The sequence below is a fragment of the Heptranchias perlo genome, chromosome 24 (genome assembly GCF_035084215.1).
Source record: "Heptranchias perlo isolate sHepPer1 chromosome 24, sHepPer1.hap1, whole genome shotgun sequence".
Taxonomy (NCBI): domain Eukaryota; kingdom Metazoa; phylum Chordata; class Chondrichthyes; order Hexanchiformes; family Hexanchidae; genus Heptranchias; species Heptranchias perlo.
Window position 1 is genome coordinate 42579853 of NC_090348.1, and position 22186 is coordinate 42602038.

At 45.4% G+C, this 22186-nt stretch overlaps 1 protein-coding gene across 6 annotated transcripts in view; it reads right to left on the minus strand.

Moving 5' to 3' along the window:
• plxna4 (plexin A4) overlaps positions 1 to 16427 on the minus strand; it is a 552119-nt gene extending 535692 nt beyond the window's left edge. For 4 of the 6 annotated variants that reach the window (XM_068005167.1, XM_068005170.1, XM_068005171.1 and 1 more), the window contains exons 1-2: positions 16202 to 16427; positions 4671 to 6016 (exon numbers count right to left, since the gene is read on the minus strand). In XM_068005167.1, the coding sequence (XP_067861268.1) occupies positions 4671 to 5879 (1209 nt within the window). In that variant the 5' untranslated portion in view covers positions 5880 to 6016; positions 16202 to 16427. Of the gene's footprint in view, positions 1 to 4670; positions 6017 to 7361; positions 7549 to 14683; positions 14769 to 16201 lie in introns of those variants that run through there. The other 2 variants (XM_068005168.1, XM_068005169.1) reach the window with 2 other exon arrangements.
• Positions 16428 to 22186: the final 5759 nt, after the last annotated feature.

Genomic DNA, 22186 nt, shown 5'->3' on the forward strand with positions numbered 1-22186 from the left:
TTCCACAACCACACAATGTCTCATCCAAGTGACCATTTTTCACGCACATGCCCAGAGAACGAGTGTTGGCAGTGTTAGCTCTGGGATCATCGCAGCTAAGTCCGACCCAGTCCTCTCTCAGTCTCACTTTCAACAGGGGCTCATTGCCTTGTGATCTGAAGAGAGCGCCCAGGCTGGAACAACTTAAGTGCCCTGACTCCAACCAGGAGAGGCCAACTCAGTCCTGTATTCTGAGTGCCAGACTACACACAGAGTGCATGATTGGGGAATGAGGTGGGCAGGAGGGAGGCTGAGAGTTTATCTTTTAAATTTTTATATTTCATACCCTTCCCACAACATCCTTGAATACAGCACTTCAATTCTTTCAGGACCCACACACAGTTGTACTGTGTTGGAGTTGTAATTTGTTTTGGCAATGAATACAAGGCTGTGGCTCGCCACACTGAAAGTTTGGAATCTAGGTCATCCCACTAAGAGGGGGGCGTTGGAAATCTAATGCTTTTCCCCTCTTTCTTTCGGCGGGGAAAGTACCAAACCACACTCTCGGCACCACTCACGATGCTACTACTGACATCCAGAACTCGACAAAAGGCATGTCACTGCTGGAAGGCCGTATCCTAGCTTTCCATGGCAAGGACGATTGGGACAGATGCTGCACCACCACACTGCTTTTCAATCAGCCCCATGGCCTTTGTAGGAATGGTTCAGAGCATCTGTTGTGGAAGCTTACAGTGGTTGTACAATTTATAGACCATCACTCCACACATAAGGGTTGATCAGGTTGAGTTATGGAATTCAGCTGCCACTATTGGAATATTTCTCTTTCTACACCTGATTCTTCTTCCTCTCCCTCCTCATCTATTCCTCTCTTATTCTCCCCACTCTGAAACCTTACAGCACTGTGCAGTTTATTCTGACATTTACCACATCCCAGTATGTACACACTGGGTATCACTGATTTTAGCATATCCAAATCACCTGTTAAAAACCTAAAAAAAAAGGGTATTTCTAGCTGTTTTAATTGCAGTTATTTACCCCACACTCCCCAACCCCACAGTGACTAGCACTCTGTGTAACCATTAGTATACACCAATCTGGGGTCCCTGATCTGCAATAGGGTTCAAGGGGCTATATCAGGTCATCAGATTTCTGTATTTGTTGATATACCAGTGCATTTTTCTGTTGTTGTATACTGGTGTACTCTTTTACTATCAGAGAATCATAGAGCACAGAACGATGCCATTTGATTCATCGTGCCAGGTCTTTGAAAGAGCTATCCAATTAGTCCCACTCCCCCTGCTCTTTCCCCATAGCCCTGCAAATTTTTCCCTTACACGTATTTATCCAATTCCCTGTTGAAAGTTATTACTGAATCTGCTTCCACCACCTTTTCAGGCAGCACATTCCAGATTCCAGATCAGAACAACATATACATTTTCTGAAGTGATAGTTTCTGGGTAACTTTTTGGAACGTAAGACAAGTGATCCGTGGAAAAGTGTGAATATTTACAGGTGGTTCCCCACACAATAATGTTTGGAATCCACTGGTGTACAAATATACACTCAATCCATAGATTATGCACAAACATGCTCAAAGCCTCCTTATATAACTTGCATTTGTATAGCGCCTTTAACGTAGTAAAACATCCCAAGGCACTTCACAGGAGCGTTATCAAACAAAAAATTGACACTGAGTCAAAGAAGGAGATATTCAGACAGGTGACTTGTTCAAGGAGTAGGTTTTAAAGAATGTCTTAAAAGGAGGAGAGAGACACGCACACCACTCACTCAGTAAATACACATGCCCATGAACACACACACACACTCATAGGATCATAGGTTACAACACAGAAGGAGGCCATTTAACCCATCGAGTCCATGCTGGCTCTATACAAGAGCAATCCAGCGAGTCCCACTTCGCCGCCCTATCCCCATAGCCCTCCAAATTCTTTCCTTTCAAGTACTTATCCAGTTCCCTTTTGAAAGCCATGATTGAATCTGCCTCTACTGCCCCCTCTGGCAGTGCATTCCAGATCCTAACCACTCTGCAAAAAAGATTTTCCTCATATCACCTTTGGTTATTTTGCCAATCACCTTAAATCTATGTCCTCTGGTTCTTGACCCTTTTGCCAATGGGAACAGTTTCTCTCTATCTACTCTGTCTAGACCCTTCATGATTTTGAATACCTCTATCAAATCTCCTCTCAACCTTCTCTGTTCCAAGGAGAACAACCCCAGCTTCTCCAGCCTATCCACGTAACTAAAGTCCCTAATCGCTGGAATCATTCTGGTAAATCTCTTCTGCACTCTCTCTAAGGCCTTCATATCTTTCCTAAAGTGTGGTGCCTAGCACTGGACATAATATTCTAGTTGTGGCCAAACCAGTATTTTATAAAAGGTTCATCATGACTTCCAGATTTTTGTATTCTATGCCTCTATTTATAAAGCCCAGGATCCCGTATGCTTTTTTAACTGCTTTCCCAACCTGCCCTGCCACCTTCAACGATTTGTGTACATATACCCGAAGAGCTCTCGGTTCCTGTACCCCTTTTAGAATTGTGCCCTCTAGTTTATATTGCCTCTCCTCATTCTTCCTACCGAAATGTATCAGTTCACATTTTTCTGCATTAAATGTCATCTGCCACGTGTCCGCCCATGCCACCAGCATCTATATCCTCTTGAAGTCTATCACTATCCTCCTCACTGTTCACTACACTTCCAAGTTTTGTGTCATCTGCAAATTTGGAAATTGTGCCTTGTACACCCAAGTCCAAGTGATGAATATATATCAAGGAAAGCAGTGGTCCTAATACCGAGCCCTGGGGAACACCACTGTAAATCTCCCTCCAGTCCGAAAAACAACTGTTCACCACTACTCTCTGTTTCCTGTTACTTCGCCAATTCTGTATCCATGCTGCCACTGCCCCTTTTATTCTGTGAGCTTCAATCTTGATGTCAAGCCTATTATGCGGCACTTTATCAAATGCCTTTTGAAAGTCCATATACACCACATCAACTGCATTGCCCTCATCTTCCCTCTCTGTTACCTCATCAAAAAACTCTATCAAGTTAGTTAAACACGATTTGCCTTTAACAAATCCGTGCTAGCTTTCCCTAATCAATCCACACTTATCCAAGTGACTGCTAGTTCTGTCCCGGATTATCGTGTCTAAAAGTTTCCCCACCACTGTGGTTAAACTGACTGGCCTAAAGTTGCTGGGTTTATCCTTACAGCCTTTTTTGAACAAGGGTGTAACATTCGCCATTCTCCAGCCCTCTTGCACCACCCCCATATCTAAGGATGTTTGGAAGATTATGGCCAGTACCTCCGCAATTTCCACCCTTACTTCCCTCAGCAACCTAGGATGCATCCCATCCAGACCGGGTAACTTATTTACTTTAAGTACAGTTGGCCTTTCCAGTACCTCCTCTATCAATTTTTAGCCCATCCCGTATCTCAACTACATCTTCCTTGGTAAAGACAGATGCAAAGTACTCATTTCGTACCACAGCCATCCCCTCTGCCTCCATGAGTAGATCTTTTTGGTCCCTTATCAGCCCCACCCCGCCTCTTACTACCCATTTACATGTATATGGAAGACTTTTGGATTCCCTTTTATGTTGGGCGCCAGTCTATTCTCATACTCTCTTTGCCCCTCTTGTTTCCTTTTTCACTTCCACTTTGAACTTTCTATATTCAGCCTGGTTCTCTCTTGTGTTATCAACCTGACATCTGTCAAACCCCCCATTTTTCTGCTTCATCTTGCTCTCTATCTCTTTTATCATCCAGGGAGCTCTGGCTTTAGTTGCCCTACCTTTCTCCCTCGTGGGAATGTATCTAGACTGTACCTGAACCATCTCCTCCTTAAAGGCTACCCATTGTTCAATTACAGTTTTGCCTGCCAATCTTTAATTCCAATTTTCCCGGGCCTGGTCTGTTCTCATCCCACTGAAATTGGCCCTCCTCCAATTGAGTATATTTACTCAGTGCAAGTTTTAGCATATAACACACTTAATATAATGTACATGTTTTCCTGCCTCAAATAGATCATACATGTTAATGTAGAATTGCCAGATGGAACTTGAAATACACACCCTCTAAACACAGCCCACACAGACCTGTCTGGGACGGACACACACACACACACTAAACACAACCCACACAGACCTGTCTGGGACGGACACACACACACTCTCTTTAAACACAACCCACACAGACCTGTCTGGGACACACACTCTCTCTCTAAACACAGCCCACACAGACCTGTCTGGGTCACACACTCTCTCTAAACACAGACCTGTCTGGGTCACACACTCTCTCTAAGCACAGCCCTATCTGGGACACACACACACACACACCCTCTAAACACAACCCACACTCTCTCTAAACACAACCCACACAGACCTGTCTGGGACACACACACTCTCTTTAAACACAACCCACACAGACCTGTCTGGGACACACACTCTCTCTCTAAACACAGCCCACACAGACCTGTCTGGGTCACACACTCTCTCTAAACACAGACCTGTCTGGGTCACACACTCTCTCTAAACACAGCCCTGTCTGGGACACACACACACACCCTCTAAACACAACCCACACTCTCTCTAAACACAACCCACACAGACCTGTCTGGGACACAGACACTTCACACTCTGACCCTTACCGCGGGGACACACGGGATGTCCTTCACTTTGAGCCAGGCCAGGTCCAGGAAGCCCTCTCCCCTGTAACAGGACTGCAGCCTGTCCTTGATGCGCTCGTTGATGGAGCTGAGCACGAACATGCAGAGGGCGGACTCGTCGGGCGCTTTGTTGCGCCTCTTCTGACCTTTGGAGAAGACGGCGAAGAGCACGTAGTCCTGGTCGGGGCTGATGCCCAGGGACCTGGCCAGGACCGGACCGGCTTTGGACAGGTGAGCGGCTTGGAGCAGGCGGTACTCCACCCCGTCCTTGACGCACCCAATGGGCATCTCCACGTACGAGTTGAAGGTGGTGTCGGCTTGGCACAAGCGGACCAGTTTGGAGGTGTAGACCTGCTGGCGGCTGGAGCCGGGTCCGGCGTTGACCAGTTCGGGTTGGAGGGTGAGGAAGTAGACGAAAGCCGAGCTGCTGAAGCCGTAGATGTAGTAGATGTCGAAGTCGGGGATGACGGTGAAGGTGTCGGATGGGATCTTGATGAGAGAGGCCACGAACTCGTCGTGGAAGACATAGGAGAACATCTCATCGGCCTCGGGGTTGCTGGCCAGCAGGCGGCTGGAGATGGTGGGGAAGTACTCGGGCTTGCCGTCCACCGCCGTGGCCACAAAGAGCTTGGCGTCCGAGCCCTGGTCGGAGACGATGACCCCAAAGACCGAGCCGCTGTCGTTGACCCCGGACAGGTAGTGCTCCTTCTTGTGGGACGGCTCGCCCAGCTTGAAGAGGTCGTCCAGCCTCAGCAGCTTGCAGATGCCCTGGTACAGGCTCCCGCAGGCGATCAGCCGCCGCTCCCCCTGGTCGATCAGCAGCATCTTGTTGACGTTGTCGGTCAGCCGCAGCGGCTCGCTGCACGGCTGGACGATGCGGGGCGGGTAACAGTCCGGGTTGTCTTCGTCCGGACCCGTCTGGTGGGTGACCAGATGCTGCAGCTCGCTGGACAGCTTGTAGATCCTGTTGACCGCCCCCAGGTACACGCTGCCCGTCCTCTGGTCCACCACCAAGTGGTTGAAGAGCCAGTCCGGATTGTCGGTTTTAAAAGTGTTGTATTCCTGGTTAACGACTACCCGCCGAGTGGAGGATGAGGGGGATGAGGAGGAGGAGGAGGAGGAGGAGGAAGAGGCGAAGATCACAACTAAGTGGAAGATGAGGCAACTCCGATTCCATCTGACCGCTGCCATTGTTCGGTTTGGGGTTTCTCTCTTGGGACGGGCTCTTCCCTTTTTTTAAAAAAAAATCCCAATTGAAAAGGTCAAGCAAAAAGGCACCCGGCTAAAATCTACCCACGTGTACACGTCCAATCCTCAGCATCGCGGCCCTGAAAGGGAACAAGACAGAAATGTTTAAAAAGGAGGAACCAACTGTGTGTTCCTCACTGCCCACAGAGCAGTAACTGTGTGATGTAATTCACGGGGGGGGTAAAGTATTTTGGCATGTTCCGTCTGAGCTCTTCCTTTCTCAGCCTCTCTCCTTGGTACCAATCGTCTCCCTTCCCTCCCTCCAGTATGTGTCTCCATTCCCTATTACTATTGGGCCTCCCTCTCTCTTTCCATGTTTTGACACCTCACTCCTTTCAACCAAGTTTCTCACTGCTGCTGTGTTCTCAACCCTACAGGTGATGCAGTGAGAGAGCTGGCAGCTTAACTTCCACCTGGAACTGACCAAGGAACGGACAGCACCCTTGTTGCAGCTCCATCAGTGAGTTAAGAATGGACATTTCAGCAATTCATCACACGGCGATCCGTCTTAATATAAGAAAGGTAAATGAAACTATAACATTACTTCGTTTAGCGAACTTTCATATTTTTCAAACCTTCATTTAAAACAATGTCTATTGCACTAAAGTCTTGAGTAAATTATATAATTATTCAATGCTGGTTATAAAGGACATTGCATTAAAAAAAAAATCTCAGGTACTAATTTACTTTCAATTCATTCTATTTAGAATATCCCAATCAATAAATAGCAAAGCAACCGGCCGAGGTCTACAATGTGTCCAGATTAATGCCAACCTTCAGAAGCTCCGTGTCCTTCTGTACAACACCTGCAGGTAACAAGCTCTCTGTCCCACCTTTACCTCATCCCCGCTCCAATGCCCCGGGTCTGAAGTGTTAGCTTTAAGAGCTCGAACGTTGAGCTGTGGTCACCACCCACATCGAGCTCTGATTTGCTTTTTAAACAGTCATTATGGGCGGATATTGGCCCCGTCTCAGCGCTCGTTGGTTTTTCGAAATGTTAATTAGACTATCCGCCCGCCTCCGAACAGAGCCTTTCACTTTTTTTTTTAAAAAAAAGGAAGAATGCACATGTTTGCTGTTCAACGATTACAGTCAAGGATCTACCCAACAATCCGTCATACCTCAACTGATAAAAATATATAAACCAACATAAATATTGCAGCTACAGATAGGGATACAGATAGGGATACAACATGATGCTTCAATAAACCAACGTCACACATTACTAGAGATTATTTCATAGAATCATATAGCACAGAAGGCGGCCATTCGGCCCATCTTGCTTGTGCTGGCTCTTTTGAAAGAGCCATCTAGATCGACAGGATATTTATAAAAGCTACCACGAACCTTCCGGATAGAAAGCGTAGCCCTAAATCATCTTAATGTAATTTATAATAAAAGGGGGTGATTAGGGTATAATCTCACCGCTGTAGTTTGCCAAGAGTTATCACAATCCCAGTCTTGTTTCATGATTAAGAGGAACGGCTCTCAAAGTATCCTCGCTCACACTTACAGGGAACCAACAACCTCGGTCCTCCCGGGGAGGCAAAACCCTCCCAATACCATTCAGAGCATTAGCGCGTTACCGTTCGACCTGCAGTGGGTCGGGTCGGGTCCGAGCGCTAAATCGGGAACAAACAGGGGTGGCGGGGGAAATGGTCCATGGGACAGTCGCAACGCGAGCGTTCGGAATAAAATGAAACCTTTCCCGATGCTTCGGGTTTCAAGAACACGCCGCTCATCCGAGCCCCGGTCTCTCTGCGGATGATTCGCAGTACACAGGATCAGCCCTGGCAGTCAGGCACGGAGAGCGGACCCGAAGCCCGGCCAATTGTTGGCAGGATCCGAGAAAAGTCATCCGCTGAATCCTTGCCAAAGATGCGAGTCGCTTCCCCCCACACTGTAATCAGATAAGCCAAACCCAAACATGGTAGTTTCATTTTGTGAATTAACACAAATTGGAGCCACCAATTTCCACAAAGTAATGTCACTATTTAAGATTTAAAGGGGAAGTTGACACTCTCCTTTGATTGTTATATATTCATGAAAACCTTGCCTATGTGTGTGACAGGATGCCTGATCTGTATTTTTTTTAAAGTGTAATTCTGTCCAATACAGAGTGACTGAGATTTTAGTGACTGGGATTCCAGTCAGTTCTGTAATGAAATACTTAATTAAAATTGAAGATTTCCGAGATCCTCGCGAGTTTTGGGGCCGTTTTCCTGAAAAGGGGGACTTCGAAAGGTCACTTGACCCTTCTCCGGCAGATTTTTGGGACCCAGACTGATTCTTTGGATGAAAGAAAAAAACTTCAACTTCGGGGCGCGGTATTTTTAGCTCGTCCGGTCAATTTCACACTGTAACACACATCAGCAGAGCCAAGTCCGAGTCCCGCCCAGGGAGGGCAATAAGTCAGTCAGGGAATGAGGGCCAACTCCTGCCTCCACACATCTGAAGTCCAAAAGGAGAAAGGTCTCACACAATGTCAAGTTCCCCCAATCGACATGCGAAAGTTTGACAAAAATGGCTTTCACTGGGTCCTAAAACTCCCCATGTTTGCCGAAAAGCATCAACTCATAATGACTGTTGATACAACATGACTACTTTGAGACTCAACTATTGAACGACCTTCCTGTCGGGTTATAAACATCCCGCTGAAAAGGTTTGGGGAGGCGCCCGTTGGTTTCGGGCACTTTTGCGCCGTCTCACTCTTTTTGCATTACTACTTGCTTCGATTTCGATCAAATTTATGTTCCCTCTTTTACTGGTATTACTTTGTACATGAGAGCCCTGTGTAGGTCGGGGGGAGAAAAATTTTAAAAACTTTAGATGCGGCATCTAAACTGTACTGTTAAATTTGGGACTTTAACGGCATCAATCCGAATGTGTTGAAACTGAGTACATTTAGATATTTAACTGTATTGTTAATACAAACACCTTTACGAGTTCCGAACTCATTGCTACAATTTGGATGGACAACACAAGCAATATTCCTACCCTCTTCAGAAGTGAATTTCCGCAAGTCTTTGACAAACTGCACAGAATGGGGAGAGGCTCCTTTAACTCCTACTGAAAGGCAGAGCTGCAAAGGTCATCAGTATTTTTTTTAAAAAACTGATGATTAATATAATACAGGCGGTGAAACTCTTTTTAAACCTGTCCTGTGCCCCCATCTCCAGTAACCAACCTGTCCTGTGCTCCCATCTCCAGTAACCAACCTGTCCTGTGCTCCCATCTCCAGTAACCAACCTGTCCTGTGCTCCCATCTCCAGTAACCAACCTGTCCTGTGCTCCCATCTCCAGTAACCAACCTGTCCTGTGCTCCCATCTCCAGTAACCAACCTGTCCTGTGCTCCCATCTCCAGTAACCAACCTGTCCTGTGCTCCCATCTCCAGTAACCAACCTGTCCTGTGCTCCCATCTCCAGTAACCAACCTGTCCTGTGCTCCCATCTCCAGTAACCAACCTGTCCTGTGCTCCCATCTCCAATAACCAACCTGTCCTGTGCTCCCATCTCCAGTAACCAACCTGTCCCGCGCGCCCCTCCTACACAACCCCATTGACTAACATGTCATGTGCCCCCTCCAGTGACCAACCTGTCCTGTGCCCCCCTCCTACACAACCCCAGTCCCCCTCCCCGCTACAGCCAAGCCCCCTTTGCGAAGCAATGACACTCAATATCCAATACTATCCAAATGTACAGAGTTGTGGAAGACTTCTCAGAATAGCTACCTTACATGGAATGTACAGCACAGAAACAGGCCATTCGGCCCAACAGATCCATGCCGGTGTTTATGCTCCATACGAGCCTTCTCCTCCCCTACTTCACCTAACCCGAGCAGCAGTCTGTTGCAGGTACCCTGTCTGGTACGGCGCGAAGCATATTCTTTTCGTACAAGATTAAATATTGAAATCCCCACCAAATGTGCCCGCTCATTTGTGTGTGGTCATTGCATCCCTTTTTATTGGTTCACTTGTGTTTTGTTATATGGATCTCAGGAAACAGCTTATAACTAGACTTCCATCTAATTGGGTTGGAGGGGTTTTAATTGCCCATTAGATAATTGAACAAAGTGGGTGTTTGTTGTTCCACCCTCGTGTCACTGAGCGCTCCCTCTCCAAATCAATCCAAGTACTTTTTTTTTCTTTCCAAGAGGAACTAAATCAATCCAAATCTCGAGGAATCGGCGATCGGCGGCGTTATTAATTTAGAAACTGAGCGAGGTGCCAGATATAACAGGAATTCGGTGCAGTTATTCTTAAAAAGAGGATTTGGAAATCACATTTTTCGAGCCGTACTCTCAAGAAGCCACGCGCACTGGGCTGTGTAATGTGTGAATATATTTTGTATACATCCTATTCATGAAAGATGTGTGTTTTCGTCGCCTACGCAATAATTCACTGTACTCTAAAAAGTAATTTGTTTAAAACGCTTTGAGATTTTCAACGGGATGGTATAAATGCAAATATTCTGCTTTCGAACGCCGGAAACACGGGCCATGGGCTTAGGAAGAGATCCCCTAAAAGCTGACCAGTTTATCGCTGCGTTTCCCACTCTTACTGTGAAATTCCAGAATAGACCAAATCAAGAAAATCTATGGCAATCCCCTTTAACCGAACTTATTGGAGAATTAACTTTGTTTAGTTTAAAACATCACAAATTATAACTATTTAGAATATTTATACAGTGTAAATATATAGAATCACAATGAGTTTTCCCCCATACGGTTATGTGTAACCGCGTATTGAAATAAATGCATTTAAAGCATTTCAAGGCGCTTCACATGATGAGTTACTTTAAGTGCAGTCACTGCCGTTATGTAGGTTAAACATACTATGTTATGTACAGTCTTGATACTCGATATGCTGGCGCTTTTATATCAAGTTTTTAAAAATGTTAATTATGACCCCACTCCTAAATAATGCCGCCCTCCACTCCGCCCACCTAACACACCCTTTAAAAAGGGATTGTCTCAGGATCCCAGCCAGTCATTCTGCATCCGAAGCGGTTTAAATCGCAGTCTGCAATCTACCCAATGTTAACTCTACACAGAGTTTGACTACGAATTAGGCAGTTGTATAGTTAACTGTTCCTAACCAAGTCGTTTTATTACTAATCATTAAATCCTTGAAAAGTGGTTACTAGTCATATTGAATAACAAATTCTACAGATGAATATTTTTTTTGCAAACTTTCACGTTTGTTCTGGGCAGATTTATACTACAAAATTAGCAACTTCTTAAATGAAAAGTCTCAACTTTTGTAAATTTAACTTTGTTCAAAAACTGTTATTTTATGTTTTAACGCTCGCCACGTTTCTTTTCTTTGCATTTCACTACCGAAAGTTACATCCACTTCCTTGCCCTCCCAGCACGTATTAATCTCAGGGCTTTAGGACCCTGCAGATGCTGCACTCGACGGAGGGGAAAGACTAGCGGGAGCTGGAACTCACCAAATCTGATAAAAGTATTGGCGATAACCCATCTGTCGAGCGCCCGCTGTATTTGCACTGAACTCACCGGTGGGGAGAGCCAGAGTATTGTCAGCCCCGCCATTCGCCGTTACCGATGCGGAGCACTCCTGCAGCAAAGTCCCTGTAACAGGTTCAATCTTCAGAGAAGGAGGGGAAACGACGACTGGGAGATGGGTTCGTGCTGCCGCAGGGCTAGGGAAAAAAAACCGCACCTGGGTCCTAGCGCCGATTAAATACAATGTTGGGCTTCAATTTCCAGTCATGGGAGGAATCCTTTAATCTGACCAAACATCTGATGTAACTAAATTACATTCGACTCCCTTTATATTTAAATCTACAACAAAACCCTTCAATCAATCTCCTATCCAACATAAATTGGGAACAAAAATGTTGGATTCGATTTATTTATTAGAAATGCTAAAATGGATTGTGCGTCCTTCACAACCCGCCAAATTCCCTACAACTCCCAATCGCACCGGACTGGAGGAGGAGGAGGAGGAGGCGGCGGCGGCGGCGGCTCGAGTTTTCGAAAAGGCACGGTGCCCACTCCGTGTTGGGACGGTGGTTCCGTGTCCCCCCCCCCCCCCCCATATAGAGTCAGTCTGGGAGTGTAGTCAGAGTTACGGTCATTACTGAAACATTAGTCCTGTTCCCCCACACAATTCCTACCACAGTATTTAGAAACTGTAACACCTCCCAAGTGTGTGTGAGAGATTCTCCCTTTCATAAAGGCTCCGCAGCTGTGGTCAGTCACTTCTCAATAAATCTCACATCACACAGTGTGACCAAGGACCTAGCTACGGGAGTGATTTACTTAAATTGTTAATCTGATTACAGCGAATACCAGCCCCCTTTGGGAAGTGGCTGTTTCAATCCAAATATCGAACCAGATCCTATTTAATGCAAGAACCCGTAGCTAATAGGACGACTGAAAATCAGGGACTGGCTCAAATAATCCGAGCGTTTACTGCGGTATTTGAAGTGAAAACTGTCTTCATGTTATCTAAAAAGTTCATTAAAAGCCAGTTTTAAGATGCGAAGTTAATGATCTATTAAACTAAGATAGCAATGGAGTATATTTCACCCATTACCATTAATCGTCTTAATTACGTTAATATAGAACATTAGCCTTTAATTTCATTATTAGGATTTGTTACTCGGCATATATTTCTCTCTCTGTCACGTATGGGCAAATACAGAAATTAGTTTATTTTACTGCGGATAGATGAAAGTTCTCAGGGGGACCACGTGTATAGAGAAGGTGCTGAACACACCATCTTCTCCCAGGAATGAGTCAGAGCTCCGTGTTACCTCCATAACACTTCAAAAGTATGAGTTCATCGTATGAGAGGTTTCCGAGAGACGCGACAAAAGGCAAACCTCTATCGCCAGGAGACGGAAGAGTGTAGAGTTACTGCACGAGTTAGTCCAGACTGTGGTTTAGTGAGGAGTGAAGAGGGTCTGTTAAGGCCCACTCCCTGTGAATGATTTCAGGTACTGGTCTCCAGCGGCACTGGACGGCGGTTATCATGGACAAGCCTGGTCATCTCTCTCTCACAGAGATCAATGGTCTTCACTAAATGAAACATACCCACGGGCACAGGGCGCGAGTAAATGGCAGGGCAATACTCACTTTATCCCTTCATCTTTAAATGAACCCACTATTCATCACGTTATTAATCGCTAGGCTCCTTCTGCAGTGCTTAAGACTTCCGCAAGCTCCCCCTCCTTCATCGTTCAACCTTTTCCCCACCAACAGGACTGCACTGGCCCCGTAAAACGTCACTTACCTGGCTTATTCACTTAATTCAACGCAGCTTTCGATTTCGCACCGTTTCACCCGCCTTGCACCTTGGTTACAGTCTCCATATCGCAACAATAATAAATATAATTGTGAAGACGACTGGGTAAAGCGTATCCCGGTAGAACTGCTAGATGGAAGTAGCGCCTCTTTTAATGAATTGAATCTGTATCGGACCCACTATCTGGACTGTACTATTACGCCCGGTCATTCACGAAATGCGTACCGTGGGACACCAATAACCAAGCGATACAGCAGTGATTCGCTCGCTACGGGTGGAGTGAATGACAGCTGAACGGAGAGAGAAAAATGACCCCTTTATTCGGGTCTGGGTGTGCAGACTGGATAGACCCCTAGACAGGTTGAGTAGATGAGCTAGTGAGTGAGTGTGAAAAAGTGAACATCTACAATCTGTAGTTCCTTTTACACGCAGGATCGCTGCTTTATATTTTATGCTGTCATTACTGTCCAGACTTTCTCAACGCGCCTTTCAGTTTTCTTTGGAAAAAAAAAGCTTCACCCGCCCGCCCCATTTTAGTCCTCAAATAACGTTTTCTTTACAAGGTAGTTCGGCGGGCTTTAGGACGCAGCGGGAGAGTCTCTCTCCGTTGCGGGAGTGGAGCCGTGTGCTGCTCGTACCTGTAACCAACACGGGCAATCCCGCGTCTCGCAGCCAGCAAGAAATACTGCGAGATAAAAACAGGTACACATATGTCCAGATGCACATACTCGTGCATACACAGACACATTATTCGTATACGGTATATTCAGAAACACATACATAGTCATACACAAGCACATACGTACAAGGACACACATATCACACTGACACAGACATACATACACAAGGACACACACTAGCACACATCACATTGGCACACACACGTACAAAAGCACAAGGACACACTGGCACTCATCACACTGGCACACACCTACAAAAACACAAGGACACACACTGGCACACACATATCGCAGACACAGACATGCAGACACATCACGTCACTGCACCTTTCAGCTTTTTTTGAACTGTGGAGACAGAAAAATATTCCTGGAAGTATTGACAGTCAATAAACAGGAAGCAGCCTCCCGGAGAGGGAAGCTGAGAGTTGCGTTTGTGGCGAGAAGCGAATGAGTGAGAAAACACAACGAATCTACATTGCCACCTGCAGCAAGGTACTGGCAACAAACGCCTGACACCACAGAATGCTTGTCCTCAGCTCAACTATCACTGAAATAGCAAGGATTTTTTTTTGCAAAATAGACCTTACCAGTAAGCAATTAGCCAGAAGAAGAAGTCGACCCGTCTGGATTGCTAAGATCTTGGTGAATCCAACAGCGTTAAATTTTAGTGCCAGTTTTTTTTTTAAGGGGGTGGGTTGTTAGTATTAGTATTTCATTACTTGCAAATGAGATTGAAACTGACACTATTGGTGCAGCTAAACTTCCCATTACCGGCTTGCACGGTTCACTTACCTCGGTTGCCGCCTGGTTTGCATCAGTGCAACGCCGCATTGACACACACTGCAAAGACAGGGAAGGAATCGCAACTGAATCCTGGGCAGCACTTCAGAAATATCCCCCCCCCCTCCAAAAAAAAGCATATAGGGAAACCTTTTTTGATCTTCATCTACTTAAAGCAGACCCACTGAAGAAAATAAATGAAGGTAGAATGTCATCAGCTCCTTGTTCCTTATTGCGCTCTCTCTCCCTCTCTATGATTCGGTGCTCCGATCAGCAATGCCATTAAAGCACCTCCGTGCAGTTTTTTTTGGGGGGGTGGGAGCTGTAGTCAAGGCTTCATGAACATTTCTTGGTAGGTAGCGGTTCCTCCTCCGGTACCTTTGCCACCTCGTCCTGCTCTTCAGCAACCTGCGTTTCAATCGGCGAAATACCAGCAGCGATTTAATATATAGAGCGAGTTCTTCCTCTGGGCTGCTGTCGCAGGATCAGACTCGTGCATCGAAGATTAAAAAAAATGCAGACACCAACTTTGTCTTGAATACGTAAAGCCAAGTGTGTGTGTGAGTGTGAGAGCCTATTTGCATTTAACCATCGCCAAGGCGCAGCAAGGTAGCGAGTGGCTGCCTTGTTTTTACACTGTTCGGTGCCGCTATTACACTACAGTGACGTACAGTCACCACTAGTTTTTGTGTTAATTGTGCTATTTCCAGCTCTGTTTCACAGCAGAAAAATATAACTGTGGTTATCAGAAATAACATCTACCATTATTCACGATCCCGTGGCCGGCATTTATAAATCAAGTTTACTTGCAATGGAGCTGCTGCAATACTTTATATAATAATCTTTGAATGGGCATATCAAAACTAGGGGAAAGACTGCGGGGTTTAAGATTGCTGATTTTTTTTCCTCGGTACAAACTTTCTTGACCACTCCCTCATTACGTTCTCTACAAAAACCATTACCTCATATAATCACCTCTTTTTCTTAAATTACAGTTTTAAAGAGTAATCAGATTTTCAAGGTATAACATTAAGCTCCAGTTTTCTAAAAAAAAGTTAATTTCTAACCTCTAATTTAAACAGCACAGAAGGAGGCCATTCGGCACATCGTGTCTGTACCGACTCTTTGAAAGAGCTGTCCAATTAGTCCCACTCCCCTGCCCTTTCCCCATAGCCCTGTAAATTTTCCCCCTTCAAGTATCTTAACTTTTAACCAAATTCCTTATTTGCATAAAACACCATGGACATTACGTATTACAATTATTAGTGAACATTATAGTCGTGATTGGTGTCACATCAAAATAACGTTAGAAAAAAAAATGATCACAATCCCCCTTTTTATTGGGGGGTGGGGGGTTGTTCAGAGACTCCGGGTCCCAGCAATGTATTGCTGTGCTCTGACACTGCGGGTTCTGCTTCTCCATCAACCATCAGCCGTGCCACCGCTTTCAGTGAAAACAAATGGGGATCATTGTGGTTTAAAGCAAGCACTTGCAGACCGCCGAGCTCCCAATTTAACCCAAACCATTACCTTGGCCGAAGCTTCCTGGACATTTGTAACAACTTTGGTGCATGTTTCAACATTCCACCGCTCCTTGACGTACCTCAACTTTTAAGACGCCGCCTCCATTAACAAAATACACAGTGGTTCCCTGCGAAGAGAAAATGCGTTTTAAAAAAAAAATACACACACGTAAATAGATGCAACAATTGCATTTGAGATAAAGCAGCGGGGGTGGTGGCGCAGTGTAAACGGATACACTGTATATGTGTGTGTGTGTGAGTGAGTGTATCTCCGGGAGGCGGTGAGCAGACTCGCTCGCTGCCTGAATCCCTGCATTGCAACGACACCTACAGGTGAGACGCCACTTGCAAACTCTGCAGAAACGCCACCGAGTTGCTCCTTGGGGAAAGTGGGGGGGGATTGTGATTCTCCGAGACGTGTCTGGAACGAAAACGGCCCGTCTCTTCGTGCAGAGATGGTGCTTCCAGCACAGAGCTCCAATGATGTGCATTTGCAGAGAGGGGGGGCCCGTCTTTGACTGCCCGCTGTAAGATAGCGGGCTGTTTCTCCCCACGTGGGCTTCGCCATACGCTGCAACGCACCAGACCGGGAAGAAACTAAGGCCATTGCAAAGAACAGTCCAGGCACATTTCCCCAATGTTAAACGCACGATTGGGGCGATATTTTACCTCTACTCTTCGGCATTAAAACGTGCTTAATTTAAATCTATAAATTATATTTCCACCTGAAACCTTTAATTTTACACAATCGCTTTTACAAGTGATGTAACGTCGCAAAAATAATAACAGAGCTTTAAATCACAGAGAACAAGACTCAATCCCCCTCTCCCCAGCAGGGGTCCATAAGGATTCGTGCAATGCAGATCTCAGACATATTTCGGTATATTGGGCCGAGTGACACACTTACACGCAGGGAGATATCGTGCGAGAATTGGCTGTACCTTGTCGACAGTAACGCGGAGTCAGTTTGACGCTGAAAAATATTTCCGATGTAAATTTAATTGAGGTTTTCAAGATTGATTCAGCCAAATTCAAGAATTCAAATACCCGGGATACATGTTAGGAATTAGAAAGTTTGGAGTAAGAAGGAAAGTCAAATAGAATTTATTAACCCAAAGGGGAAGAGAGCTTTGGAATAAGTTGCCAGGGAAGGCAATTGAAGTGGAGTGTAAAAGGGTTCAGGAGATAATTGAACGTGTTTCTAGAGAGAAGGCATTGAGATATTAATTTGTCTTTTGAATTTCAAGTGCTGACAGTAGTTTATACACTTCCAGCATTTCCTGTTTTTCGTTCGGATTTCCAGCATTCACAGTTTTTTTTAATCTCTGCTGTAATACCGAATGAAACTAGTTTATTATACTCTCCGAGAGACTGCTGCTGACAGAATGGATCTAATGACATACTGAGTATTTACCGCAACACGGATATGGTAGCATAGTGGTTACGTTACAGGACCAGTAATTCAGCGGTCTAGACAAAGTCATGAGTTCGAATCCCACTACAGTAGCTGGGGAATTTATAATTCGATTAAATAAATCTGGGGGGGAGAACTAGTTTTAAAAAACTACTGGATTGTCTGACCAATCTAATCTTATATGATGTTAAAATAAAATCAGACTAATCACAAAGGCTAGTTGACTTTGCTACTATTTCCACCTGGGTATGTCCTGTCCCACTAGCAAGACAGACCCACCACTAGTAGCGGCCCTGGGAGGTCATACATGGACAAGGAAACCTCCCTCAGCTGATGACTCAGTCCTTCTCCATGGTGGTAGCAAGGGCATGGGTGGGGGACTTCAATATACTGCCACCAAGAATGGCTTGGTTAGTACCTCTAGTGGGAGGTGATGAGCTCTGCAGCCCTGCCACTTCCAGTTGTGAATGGTGGTGGACAACTAATGGGAGGAGATGGCTCTGTCAGCATCGATGGCAGAGGTGCGAAAGACAAGGTTGAAGCACAGAAAGTGCTGCATGGATGATCCATCTCAACCTCCTCCTGATAGCACCACAGAAGCCAGTCTTCAGCTAATTTGATTCACTCCACCTGCTATCAAAGAGTGCACTGGATACAGTAAAGGCCATGGATCCTGACTGAAGACTTGTGCTCCAGGACGAGTGGTGATCCAAGCTGTTCCAGTATAGTTACAACACTCCCAGCTATCTGACAGATGTGGAATAATTGCCCAGCTGTGTCCTGTCCATAAAAAACATGACAAATCCAATCTGGCCAATTACCCCTCAGCAAAGTGATGGAAGGTGTCATCGACAGTGCTATCAAGCTGGCACTTGATCACTCGATGCTCAGTTTGGGTCCACTGCCAGGACTACTCGGCTCCAGACCCCATTACAGCCTTGGTCCAAACATGGACAAATAGAGGTGAGAGTAACTGTCATGACGTCAAGGCAGCATTTGACCTGATAGGTGGCACCAAGGAGCCCGAGTAAAATGGTAATCGCAGGGAAACTCTCCTGGTGGCTGGAGTGTGTACCTTAAACAGGGGCCAATCATCTCAGCTGCAGGAGTTCCTCAAGGCAGTGTCCTAGGCCCAACCATCATTCAGCTGCTTCATCACATGACCTTCCCTCCATCATAAGGTCAGAAATGGGGATGAATGCACAGTGTTCAGTTCCATTTGCAACCGCTCAGATGACGAAACAGTCTGTGCCGGCATGCAGCAAGACCTGGACAACATCCAGGCTTGGGCTGGATAAGTGGCAAATAACATTCGCAGCAGGCACGTTCTCCCTCCAAGTCACACACCATCCCGACGTGGAAATATATTGCTGTTCCTTCATCGTCGTCTAGGTCAAAATCCTGGAACATTCGCGTCCAGGCAATGACCATCATCTAACAAGAGAGAGTCTAACCACCTCCCCTTGACATTCAACGACATTACCATCACCAAATCCACCACCATCAACATCCTGGGGGTCACCATTGACCAGAAACTTAACTGGACCAGCCACATAAATACTGTGGCTACAAGAGCAGGTCAGAGGCTGGGTATTCTGTGGTGAGTGACTCACTTCCTGACTCCCCAAAGCCTTTCCATCATCTACAAGGAACAAGTCAGGAGTGTGATGGAATACTCTCCACTTGCCTGTATGAGTGCAGCTCTAACAACTCTCAAGAAGCTCAACACCATCCAGGACAAAGCAGCCCACTTGATTGGCACCCCTTCCACCACCCTAAACATTCACTCCCTTCACCACTGGCACACCGTGGCTGCAGTGTGTACCATCTACAAGATGCACTGCAGCAACTCGCCAAGGCTTCTTCGACAGCACCTCCCAAACCACCTAGAAGCACAAGAGCAGCAGGCACATGGGAACAACACCACCTGCATGTTCCCCTCCAAGTCACATGGACTGCAGTGGTTCAAGAAGGCGGCTCACCATCACCTTCTCAAGGGAAATTAGGGATGGGCAATAAATGCTGGCCTTGCCAGCGACGCCCACATGCTGTGAACGAATTTTAAAAAAACATGTGCAGTAAAACTTTCTCAGTATAGTACAGTGTTCTTCCATTGTAATTTGCTTTGTAGAATCCAGCATTATTCTTTCAATATTATTCTCAATGTAGTATTACATTGTACAGTAGAAACTTTCTTAGTACCATTGATATTTAGTATCTTTGTATCACATAATATTTCTCTCTGTGTATAGTATTATTCTCAAAATCATTGCTCCCTCAGTCTAGTGCACGATTGGTGTATCTGTATGACTTTCTCACCCGGTAATATTACTCTCATGCAGTACTATAGTAATCCTCATATCGTTTTTTGAGATGATGACACATATGGGGGAAATGCAGTGAATGCAGTGTACATGGACTTTCAGAAAGCTTTTGACAGGGTACATAACACAAGAAATAGGAGCAGGAGTAGGCCATAAGACCCCTCAGCCTGCGCCTCCATTCAATAAGATCATGGCTCATCTTCCACCTCAACTCCACTTTCCCGTCCAATCCCCATATCCCTTGATTCCCCTAGAGTCCAAAAATCTATCTATCTTGGTCTTGAATATACTCAATGACTGAGCATCCAGAGCCCTCTGGGGTAGAGAATTCCAAAGATTCACAACCCTCTGAGTGAAGAAATTCCTCCTCAGCTCAGTCTTAAATGGCCTACCCCTTATCCTGAGACTATGCTCCCTAGTTCTAGACTCTCCAGCCAGGAGAAAGAACCTCTCAGCATCTACCCTGTCAAGCCCCCTGTTTCAATGCGATCACCACTTATTCTTCTAAACTCCGGAGAGTATAGGCCCATTCTACTCAATCTCTCCTTCTAGGACTACCCTCTCATCCCAGGGATCAAACTAGTGAAGCTTTGTTGTACCTTTTCTAAGGTAGGTGTATATATATCCTTCCTAGATAAGGAGACCAAAACTGTACATAGTACTCCAGGTGAAGCCTCACCAAAGCCCTGTACCACACAGGAGACTATTGGAGAAGGTTAACGGATTGGGTAGCAAAATGGATTAAAAACTGGTTGGAAGCAAGGAAACAGAGTAGAAACTAAGGGCAGTTTCCCAGAGTGGTTGGAAATGTGTAATAGTGTCCCACAGGGTGTCCTGGAACTGTTTCTGTTCACTGTGTACATCAATGCCTTGGATATAGGGCTAGAGGGAGTGGTGTCCAAATTTACAGCTGATACTAAAATACCAGGCATAGTAAATAATTCTGAGGATCAAAGGAAGCTGCAAGGGGAACATTGATAAGATGGTGAAATGGGCAAAAAAAAGCAGCAGATTGAATTCAATATCAGTAAGTGTGAGATGCTACATTTTGGTTAAAAAAGTAAAGGTAATACAGTAATTCTATTTTGAATGGGGAAAGGTGGAAGATCAGAGGGATTTGGGAGGGGGGAGGGTGTTCAGGTTAATAAGAATTAAAAGCAGCATCTCAAGTGGATAAGGCCATGAATAACAAGTTAATGGAATACTGGGTTTTATGGCAAGAGGTATAGAATATAAAAGTTGAGATGTAATAATGAATCTGTATAAACCTCAATGAGACCATAGTTGGAGTGCAGTTTTGGTCCCACACAAGAGGAAGGATGTTGAGGCAATAGAGAGGGCACAACACAGATTTACTGGGAAGCTGTCTGGTATGAGAAATGTCAGCAATCTTACACCACCAGGTTATAGTCCAACAGTTGGACTATAACCTGGTGTTGTAAGATTGCTTACATTTGTCCACCCCAGTCTATCACCGGCATCTCCACATCATGGTATGAGAAATACAATGAAAGACTTGAAAGTTGGGGCTGTTTTCATTAGAACAGAGGAGCTCACAGGGTGATTTGGTGTTCACAATTATGAAGGAAATGGAAATCATAGATAAAAACAGATTATTTCCAGTGACTGGGAGGTCTAGAATGAGGGGACATAGATATAACATTAAACATAAGAGATTTAGACAGAAAACAGGAGAAACATTTTTGTACACAGGGTTGTGAGGCTGTGGAATGCATTATTGGAGCAGAGACCAGTGGGTAACTCTCAACTTCAGTGGGGTGGAAATCTGGTGGTATTAGATCGGCCCTTCCTTATATACCCGGCCCGATTTTTCTTTCCATCAATCCAAGACCAGTAGTTTTCTGACTTTCAAAATTGAAAGTTACCCCCCTCCATCAGGCCTATATTGAAGAATAGGTTAGATAGGTGGCTAAAGGAAAGGGGGATAAAGGGATATGGAAAAAGGGCAGGTTCGTGGGATTAAGACTATTGCTCGCGTGGAGGATAAACACCAATATAGACTGGTTGGGCTGAACGGCCTGTTTCCATGTTCTAATGTCTATACAATCCCTCAGTATAATGCAGCATTGGTCTTTATATGATTTAAACAGTACAACAGTATCACCATACAATACATAGGAACAGGTTGGTCATTCGGCCCCTCGAGCCTATTCCGCCATTCAATTCGATCATGGCTGATCTGTACCTCAAGTCCATTTACCTGCCTTTGTACCATATCCCTTGAAAACCTTAC